General features: G+C 36.1%; 1 protein-coding gene and 1 long non-coding RNA gene across 2 annotated transcripts; one reads left to right on the top strand and one right to left on the bottom strand.

The window, feature by feature from the left end:
* Positions 1-1311: 1311 nt before the first annotated feature.
* Positions 1312-2763, bottom strand: LOC148915309 (uncharacterized). The gene is made up of 2 exons (XR_016122139.1): positions 1810-2763; positions 1312-1696 (listed from the first exon to the last, which is right to left on the bottom strand). It is a non-coding gene; the product is annotated as an uncharacterized LOC148915309 (long non-coding RNA).
* Positions 2764-7735: 4972 nt separating this feature from the next.
* On the top strand, positions 7736-10806 carry LOC103338139 (serine carboxypeptidase-like 45). Its single transcript, XM_008241327.2, has 10 exons — positions 7736-8136; positions 8254-8355; positions 8466-8561; positions 8871-8963; positions 9068-9147; positions 9234-9515; positions 9605-9729; positions 9889-9981; positions 10099-10216; positions 10409-10806. Exons 1-10 carry the CDS (start codon positions 7872-7874, stop codon positions 10556-10558), a joined length of 1404 nt encoding a protein of 467 aa, XP_008239549.2. The 5' UTR covers positions 7736-7871; the 3' UTR covers positions 10559-10806.
* Positions 10807-10901: the final 95 nt, after the last annotated feature.

Genomic DNA, 10901 nt, shown 5'->3' with positions numbered 1-10901 from the left:
AAAGGAAATCGCCAAAGAGAAAACAACATAAGCATCTCTACATGCCAAGCTGCTTTGTACTGTAACCCCTAAATTGAGGATCATGATGATCGATGATGGCAGACAAATAAGAGAAGTAAGTCGTAAGCTTCTTCTCTTCAAGTTCAAGCCAACCTACTTTACGGACGGAGTTTGTGATTTCTGGACTTGCCATATGCCCTTAAAAAGAAGTTATTTAACTACCCAAAACAAAAAAGTTGATAAGCTTTTCTCCACTATGTATATTAAAAAGTTTCACCAAAAGGGGATAACATATAAAAATTAAAAAAAAAAGTGAAACTTTGCTTTCATGCCAAGGGTTTATAATTATAAAGCCTACATATCTTTGGCCTTCCAAATCCTACCTGGACACATTTTCCAACTGCGATGCTCCCAACTACTTCACATTTGTTCATAATTTTTTTTTCCTTTGCCCTTTTCTTTCCTATTCCTTTGGCTAGTCAGGCTTGGAAACAATGGAATTTTGGAAGGAAAAAAAAAACTAAAATATTTCCGAGAATAATTGCATTTTTTTATATAAAAAGAGCCTTGAGGTTAGTCCAAGTGACGAGGAATGATCGGGTATTGGGTTAGGATTAGGATAGGTGCAGGTTCGAATACCTTTGTATTTCTTATTTTAGGCCAAATTTTGATTAAAAATTCGAGAAAGGGTTCAAGTAATGATGAAGAAGATCAGCCACATTCATGAAACGTATATATCGTTGGGTCCATATTTCTCTGCCATAACCAAGGCATGGGATAGGAATGTGATTTGTCGGTTCGTACCCTGGACCATTGATGACCAGTGTGATCTTGCAAAGCTAACTTGTTGCTTTAAACCCATTGACCATTACTAATCCATGATAATTGATATTCTATTTTTGACCTTGGAAATCTGAGAGATAATATCATAATGCGCAGCCGCACTCTGCATTCTGTATATATATATTTTTTCATATGACCGCATCATCGTCACGTGATTTATTAATATCAATTTTTCGTTCACTCATATCATAACACGTTGAGACTAAAAAGTATAAAGGTGTAAATTAGGAGTAGATGGCAAGCTATAAAGAAAGTCTGTGACTGAAGGAAGGGCGTGACCATTTTAGTCTGCGGTCATTGGATGACCTGCTGCAAATCAGTTGTTAGAAATGGCACGCACTGCAAGGTCTCTGAGTTAGAGAAGAAAGCAGGCCCCATTAGAAGCAATTACTTGTTGTTCTTGTTCTGAAGCTATGATGGGGAATGTGTTGCCTTGTGGACTTGCCTTACGAAAATATACATGAAAAATACATAAACAAAATGTTCAAGAGCTCTTGCTAATTCAATCTCCACTCAAACTTGTCAAAATTTCTGTATCCATCTGTCCAACACAGCTTGATTACAGATGATCATGTTGCTGGTGCAAATTTGATAATCTTACAAAATGCAGGGTTTTGTTTTTCTAATAGTAAACAGTCGTCAGTCTATCAATTTACATAAATGTTCAGCATGTCTTGAATTTAAACGCAAAAGCATTACATTTTCCAGAAGTCGATGGGATGGGAACACACATGGAACTAAAACGGAAACAGAGACGAAATGAACCATTCAAACACGTGATTTCTTCTTCTTGTTTTGGGTGCTACTTCATGCTAGACAGAAGTTCTCTCTGGGTTCATAATCCTGGCAATGACTGAGACATAATAATAATAATAATAAGCCAGGGTTTTGTTACATACAATATGTAATTGAGTAATTAATGATATTGATTATAAAAAAAACACAAGAAACGTAAAGGAAACTTACGGTGCGAAGTATAACTGGAGCGTGAACTAATCATGGCCCTTGATATTTACAAAACAAATTGTTGAATGCAGAGTCTTGATCAAATGTTTCCTCCTTCTCCAACAACAATTCAAAATGTGGTCATACAAAGATACTAAACCTCGCGTGGTGCAATGTTGCAACTGCCAGTCATGATGACATGAAAACAGTCAAGCTTCTGTAATAAGAACATAAAATGGCAACGGCGGATGGGCAATCTTTAGGCCTTGCAATTGAAACAATTTGCTTAGTGAATATGCAACACCATCGTCATCATCTTTATGCATTCTAAAGGAGTATGCTATAATCTCCTCATTGCTCAGCCCATGTAAAGCATATATTGTCTTGCCTGCAATCACTGCCCTCCCTTTGAAAGGAGTATAAGTAGAAGTGTCAACTTTTACTTGATTCCATTTTTTCCCTTTCTGCTCTTACGAAAAGCAGAGTGTGTAGTTCTTGGGGCTAGAAAATGAAAACAAAATAACACCATAACAAACGACATAATCAATTATTTCCATGAAGGAGAGTAGTGTATCATCATAAAACAGAAAAGGAGGCTTTGGCTCCCAAACCTTCTGATTGGAATCATATCTCTCAAAGCTTGGATTATCCAGATATGATAGGTTGCATGGAGATGCAAGATAATACAATTTATCATAAGCAGACACAACAGTTGCAAATTGTAAACCACGTATCCTTCTCGTATGAGTGACTTGGATCTGGGCAGGGGCCCAGACTTGTATCTGACCCTGAAGGTGAGTTATCTCCAAGGGATGATCTGCACACTTAGAACAGTATCAGAACAAGAGCGAACTGGGGTTGATCCCAATTGAGCCCTCTCCGATGGTTAAGTCAGAATTTAACTTAATCTGGGGGGAGAATGGATGTAGGGTTTTCATAATGAGAAAATATTTATCACCTTTGTCCAGAGATAAGTTGGGGGTATTTATAAGGGGGGAAGGAGGAACCAAGATATTTTACGAAAGATATCTTTTTTCCTATCCCCTTGAGTTGAGTTACATTTATGGTTTTGTTTCTGACTATCCTACTTTCTGATAAGGATCAGGTGGTGAAGTGACAGGTGGATAAGGATGGGAGGTGTATTAAATGATCCCTCTCCATCGCTAGCCTATTCATTCGGAGACCAAAGGGTAAGGCGACACTTGTTTAAGGATGGGATGTGTAAGAACCGACCTTTCTTGTTTGCCAGGCTGTTCCATTTAATGCATCTTTAGTTGACCACGGTGCCATAATGGTCGAGTCTGTTCCTGACCACCAGATCATTGGTCTAGCCCTTGATTCGCCATACTTCTCTTGTGGGGCTTACTTGTTTGAGATAGAGGGTACTTGTACATGCTCGGCTCAGTATGAAGGTGTCGACATCTCGCGTCGTATAGTACCATCTAAGGGGCTCGGCTCACAGTAATGGTATGAGCCATCAACACAAATGCCTTAGATGATATGGGAGGAGGAATGCATGATATTACTGCCCTAATTCACACCGAGACCATCCTGTTGAAGTAAGTATAAGCTAGAGCAAATCCTAGCGTACTCTGAAGGGGATGATTATGACAGAACTTATTCCGCCTAGGCCGCCAAAACTTTGGATTTATTATTATTCCGACGCTCGATGATATAAGGAGGGAGACTCTGATTGATATACTAGATGATGATTAGAGAAAGGAATGATAGACAGAATAAGCAGAATAGGTAGAAGAAGAGAATGAGAGATTAGGGTTTAAAAGATAGAATTAATTATAGGGCAGATAAAATCCATCCAAGTCTCAATTACAAAGCATGTATTATAATATTTATACTGAGAAAACTAGGGATAGAAGTTAGAACGGCAACTCTAGGAAGCATATAGTAATAAGGAAATCTTTCATCCCAGAATTTATCAAAAATAGCCAAAACTTGACCCCTAATTTAGAAAATGTCAATTTTTGTAAAATATTTCAAATATAGCAAAAAACTCATCTAAATAAACACAAATGTCCTCAAATTTAAAACTCACATAAACCTAAGAAAGAAAACCTTATTAGATTGGGAATCTTGTACATACGTTTGGAGACATATTGCTTCCTAGTCAAACAGTGAGTGCAGTTCTTCCTTGATTCTTCATTCAGTTTCTTCTTCGTCTATTCTTCATACTATATTATATTACATATACGGTAGACATCCAAAAACAATTGCAAAACAACAATTTCTTTTTTTCTTTTTTTGTGAATTAAACAAAAAATTGTATATAGTGAATCTGAATTGTGAAACATAAGAAACATAAGCCAGACTTTTTCCATTCACATCAAGATAAAAGTTTTCTTTGTCTGCAAATTACTGCACTTTAAACTTCCTTGTCTAACTTCTATGGTTTTTACATCTCTTTTATATTTAACTTGCATTTTAGGTATTAATACGGAGTTTTAATTATAATTATGGCAGTTAATGAAATGTTTGGAATACATTATAAATAAAATATGAAGTCTGATGGCAACGACGTAAAAACATAGGAATATTATGACCTCTTATATTTTACTGGTCATTTAAGTTTTAAATTGGGTTTTACACATAGATTTATAGAATGATGGGTCTATGTCTAGGAAATAAAAATTGTAGGGATCTATATTGGACAAACCCTAAATTTTATTAAGAAACCACAAAAAAGCACAACAATACAACAAAAAGTAAATCCAACCAAGGCCAGCAACAAGGATATAATTTTTAGTGGAAAATGTTGGGAACACTTGACTTATATCATGATTTGATTTTTCTTTGGCCTACAAATCAATTCTTTTGACTTTGTCACTCAAATTGTACAAATATGGTGGTGTGGCTTTTAAAAGGCAATGTGACGTGTGGGATGGGCTGCCAATTTTGAAACTTATTAGCTTCTTTGAGAAGCTGGTGCAGCATTTATGCATGTGGGGAACACTCGGCGGATTGATTCATCAGAAAAGACAAAATAATGGTTTCATTTGGATAGACTTGGGCAATTGACCCGGCAACAAGTCTTTCAGTCATTTGCCAAGTTGGTCACTTCAGCCTCGTTTGTTACAGAAGATTGTCTTGGCATGAACTATTCTTAGAAATTGACTTAAGTTGAATAACACTTAACCGATGTTTGGTGACGCTTGGATTGTGACTAAATTTAAATTGATTAAAATACCAATAAATAGGATGATATATTTCAACTTATGTTATTCTGTACAAATGTGAGTTAAAAATATTCCAAAGTTTATTTAATAAGGTTTATACGTGTTTTAAACTTGAGGGCATTTGTGTCTATTTAAGTGAATTTTTTGCTATATTTGAAATATTTTACAAAAACTGACATTTTTAAAATTAAGGATCAAGTTTTGGCTATTTTTGATAAATTCTCTCTCAGTTTCTAGTAATCATAAATCTGCTGCAGATTTTGACACCTCTTCATGATAGATGCTGCTGCCTTCAGATTGTCGCTTATATCAATTCTTTTTTCACACTCCTTTTCTTTACATGAAATTCTAGTGCAAACTCTAGAATCTCTCTCTCTCTCTCTCTCTCTCTCTCTAGAATCCGCTGTATAATTAAACTGAGCTGGGATTGTAGTACGGATATCACTCCATGTTTTTGTGTATTCAAGTTCACTTTTTTTTTTCTTTCTTGTGAAGGTTTGCAAATCGAGAGTTTGTAATTTCTCCTCCTCGGTCCTCCTTTATATGGTCATAATTAAATATGTTGTTTCAGCACGATGTAGGGCTTCTAAAACATAAACTGCAAATAACTGCGCTATGGGTTCTTCAGTAGGTAATGTAAATGAATTTAATTATTTGGAAAAAGGAAATCGCCAAAGAGAAAACAACATAAGCAACTCTGCATGCCGACTTGCTTTGTGACCCCCTAAATTCATGATACATGGTAGACAGCAAAGAGAAGCAAGTCGTAAGCTTGTTTGCTCGTCAAGTTCAAAGTCAACCTGCTTTATGGACGGAGCTTGTGAGTTGTGGCACTTCCTATTCCTACATACATGATACACGCCCTTAGGAGGAGGAAATTAAAATTTTATTATTTTTAAAAAAAGTTGATGAGCTTTTCTCCACTATGTACATTAAAAAGTTTCACCAAAAGGGAATAACATATAAAAATAAAATAAAATAAGTGAAACTTTGCTTTCATGCCAAGGGTTTATAAATAATAAAAGCCTACATATCCTAAGCCTTCCTAACACATTTTCCAATTGCGATGCTCCCAACCACTTCCCATTGTTCATTTCTTTGGCTTGGAAACAATGGAATTTTGGAAGGAATGGAATATTTCCAAGAATAATTACATTCTTTTAAAAAGACGCTTGAGATTAGTCCAAGTGACGATGAATGGTCGAGTATTTGTCAGGATTAGGATGTGCAGGTTCGAATTCCTTTGTATTATTTGAGGCTAAATTTAGATTAAAAATGCGAGACAGGGTTCAAGTAATGATGAAGAAGATCAGCCACATTCATGAAATGTATATATCGCTGGGTCCATATTTCTCTTCTGCCATAACCAAAGCATGCGACAGGAATGTGATTTGTCTGGTAGTACACTGGACCATTGATCAACAGTGTCATCTTACAAAGCCAACTTGTGGCTTAAAATCCGGTGACCATGACCAATCCATGATAATTGCTCTTTTATTTTTCACCGTGGAAATCTGAGAGATAATGCAGTCGCACTTCGCATTCTGCATAATTTTTTGTATCTCGTATCATCGTCATGTGATGTTACCGTAATTTATTAATATTACTCTTCCGTTCATTCATATTATAACACATGGAGAAACAAAACTATCAACCGACTCCCTCTTTAGACTAAAAAATATAAAGGTGAAAATGAGAAGTAGATGCCAAGTTATAAAGAATGTCCGTGACTGAAGGGCCTGACCATTTTAGTCTGTGGTCATTGGGTGACCTGCTGCAAATCAGTCTTTAGAAATGGCACGCACTGCTAGGTGTGTCTAGGCTTTTACAATTGACTTAGAGAAGAGAAAGCAGGCCCTGTTAGAAGCAATTACTTGTTGTTCTTGTTCTGAAGCTATGATGGGGAACATGTGTAGCCTTGTGGACCTGCCTTCTGAGAAATATAAATATATATGAAAAGTAAATGAAAACATTAGAAAAGTGAAAACAATACGATTATTATAAGAAAACCCTTTTTCACAAAAAGGTCAAAGAGAACAAATTCATCTCCATATAAATACATAAAGAAAATGTTTAAGAGCTCTTGCTAATTAAATCTCCACTCAAACTTTTTAAAATTTCTGTATCCATCCAACACAGCTTGATTACAGATGATCATGTTGCGGGTGTAAATTTTTAAAAAGATTTGCCAGTCAAAACCTATATGCAGGGTTTTGTTTTCTAATAGTAAACAGTCAGTCTATCAATTTCCAGATCTTCTATGAATTAGAAAACTAGATATGGGATTGTACTTGGAGATCAAGAAAAGTTAATCAATCAAGCCATTTTTGGGAAAACCAAAAAGGAACTGCAAAGCTCAACTGCCAATACCCCTCATGAATCATGATGATGCTGTCAAAGAAAGACTTATACTAATATCAGGAATATGCAGAAGTGAAATTAGATAAATAAAAATAGATGCCATTTCCACGCAATTTCTGAGATGGAAAGTAATCTTTGTAAAAGCCACTTTCCACGGATCATGTTCGAATTTGTTACTTTGTTGAAAAGGAAGCATACTACAGAAACAACAAAACTGACATTTCTGAGAATTAATACAGAGCTCTAATAAAGCAACCCTTGTGCTGCTGACTCAGCCAGCCCAAATAGGCACACACCAGACTCACTATAGTCATTGATTGTGTCTCTCATCCATCTCTTTCAACACCATTTTCAGGCCTGCAAGCAAAAAGCTAGAATGGTAATGATAGTTAAAAACAAGGTTTGCCATTTATACAGTGCCCTACACTCTCCCCCTCCAAGCCCTCCACTGAGCAACATTTAAGCAAGGCTCTCTTTCTCTCCAAGTGCCTTGTCTAGTTGTATTCATCTTCCCCCCTCACTTCTGAAACCATGTATTCTTCTCAAACATGGAAGACCATGGCAATGGCTGCAGTAGTTGTGCTTCAGCTCTGGTTTTCCATGGAGGTTAAGTCTTCTTCTTCTCATCATCCTGATCACAACATAACTAGGCTTCCAGGCCAACCCCATGTGGGCTTTCAACATTTCTCAGGTTATATTACTGTGGATGATCAGAAGCATAAAGCTCTATTTTACTACTTTGTTGAAGCAGAAATAAATCCAGCTTCAAAGCCTTTGGTCCTCTGGTTGAATGGAGGTCTGTTAACTCCCCTTACTTGCTTCAGTATAAATCAAATAGATATATGTATGTGAGAAATGTAGGAAAGAACTGAGAAGCATCATTAATTGATGTGTAATTTTCTGATTCATGTAGGACCTGGTTGTTCTTCTCTTGGAGTAGGGGCATTTTCTGAAAATGGACCTTTTAGACCAGATGGTGAGGTCCTGGTTAGGAATGAGTACAGCTGGAACAGAGGTAATGCCATAAATATAATAGCTGTGGCCACTGGCCAGCCAAAAAAGAAAAATAAAATAGTTGCTGCATGATTTGGCAATTAATTTTTTCATTTTCATTTGATATTGCAGAGGCAAATATGTTGTATTTAGAGACACCAGTTGGAGTGGGGTTCTCTTATTCTAAATCAAGCTCCTCCTATGTGGCAGTGGATGATGAGACAACAGGTATTTATATTTATGTTCTCATCAGTTCCAAATACATGTTCATCCTTTTGTTTCTTGCTTTCTACTTTTCTCCCTTTTGAAAAATTATGGTTTGCCCAATGGACTACATATTAAAGTTTTGCTTAGACTTTTCAAGAAGTGACATTTAAGCAGTGTTTCATTTTTCACACTATAACAGTGTAACTTTTGTTTTGCACTTCCAGTCACCAGTATTAAAAAGCACTTTTGAATCTCTCTTTTTTGTTCCTAAATTCTGAATTTAGAACTTATGGAATATTTGAATTTTGTGTCTGCATTTGATTTCTTAAGCAAGGGACAATCTTGTATTCTTGCAACGCTGGTTCAACAAGTTCCCCCAGTACAAGCACAGGGATCTGTTTCTAACAGGAGAAAGTTATGCAGGTACCTTTGTAAATATAAGTTGACTTGTTGAGAAATGCTTTTTAATTTCCTGTTTCATCCTTTTTTCTTATTATCATTTTGTTGCTGCTTATTATTAATTCCAGGTCACTACATTCCACAACTTGCAAATCTTATGGTTGAAATTAACAGAAAGGAAAAGTTGTTCAGTCTAAAAGGAATTGCTGTGAGTAGAACTTTAATAAAGTTTCGATTTTGACTGACTAAAAAAACATAAAAGGAAAATATTTTATGCATTCTCTCTCACTGCAGCTGGGAAATCCTGTTCTAGAATTTTCCACTGACTTCAACTCAAGAGCTGAGTTCTTCTGGTCTCATGGACTAATATCAGATTCAACATACAACATGTTCACTTCTGTTTGTAACTATTCACGATATGTGAGTGAGTACTATAGAGACTCAGTTTCGCCTTCTTGTTCAAAAGTTATGAGTCAAGTGAGCAAAGAAACCAGTAAATTTGTGGACAATTATGATGTTACACTTGATGTCTGCATTTCATCTGTGCTCTCACAATCAAAGGTTATAAGCCCCAATGTAAGTAAGCCTTCTCTTCCTTTTAACTTATGGTATGCCTTTTTCTTTTTTTGGTGTTACATATCTGAACTCTTCATATTATGTGACAGCAAATGACTGAGAGGATAGATGTATGTGTTGAAGACAAAATTGTGAATTATTTGAACCGGAAAGACGTGCAAAAGGCTCTACATGCTAGGCTTGTTGGAGTTCGCAGATGGGATGTTTGCAGCAAGTAATTCTTTTCTTTCTGGAGATTAAATACATATGAAGCAATGCTTGTTTAGAAACAATAAGAACCAACTTATCAAAACTGATATGTGGTTCCATTATATAAAATTTATAAAATATACAATCTTTTCAGTTACTAACTGAAATTTCATGTTGATACTAGCATTTTGGACTATCAAGTGCTCAACATGGAAATACCTACAATCTCATTAGTTGGATCACTTGTCAAGGCCGGAATCCCGGTGTTAGTTTACAGGTACTTGTAACTGGAAATACACTTCTTGCATGGTCTTAATCAAATTATTATTCTTGAATGATATATAGATACTTGTAACTGGTATAAAAGTGAAGCTCATAAAATTTCTCAATTCAGTGGAGATCAGGATTCTGTAATTCCATTGACGGGAAGCCGCACCTTGGTCTATAGATTAGCAAGGGAGTTGGGATTGAACACCACTGTCCCTTACAGAGTTTGGTTCGAGGGAAAGCAGGTATATTGCAATGCTTATGATTATGCATTGCACATTCATTTCATACCTTTATCTTTAAATTTCTGATCAGCCTGTTCTTTTCCTTTATTTTTTCTCATTCTAAGATTTTATTTGTGATGAGTTTGTCTGCCATCAGATGGAGTGATATAAGCTTAAATCTGGTTTCATATGATTTCTATTGGTTCTGTCCAGGTTGGTGGGTGGACCCAAGTGTATGGTAACATTCTTTCATTTGCCACCATCAGAGGTGCCTCTCATGAAGCTCCTTTCTCACAGCCTGAGAGATCACTCAGGCTTTTCAAGTCATTTCTGGAAGGCAGGCCTCTGCCTGAAGTTTTCTGATACATTGTTTAGGTCCATAGTGATTGAGTTTGCAAGTAAATCTGCTGTGCCATACATGGCTGCTGAAGAGTTTCTTTCCATTTGCAAAAAGAAAAAGAGGGAGTTTTGTGTGTGTGTGTGTGTGTTTTGTTTTCTGGCTTTTGTAAATGTAAATGACTCTTTGGGTTGGAAATTTTTTGTAAAGTTCAAAGGCTTCTTGTTTCTTCAGTTGATTTGATTGAATCATTAGATTGATTGATTCACAAAAACTCTTTTTTGACTTTGACTTAGGAGAGGATATAATACATACAAGCTCTAATCACTGCCATACAGACAATTATCAACATGTTTTACTGGTAGAGAT

This window comes from Prunus mume, linkage group LG7 (assembly GCF_029339155.1).
Source record: "Prunus mume cultivar Tortuosa linkage group LG7, ASM2933915v1, whole genome shotgun sequence".
NCBI classification, from domain to species: Eukaryota; Viridiplantae; Streptophyta; class Magnoliopsida; order Rosales; family Rosaceae; genus Prunus; species Prunus mume.
Note: the sequence above shows the minus strand (reverse complement) of the source record. Positions and strands in the feature narration are given on the sequence as shown.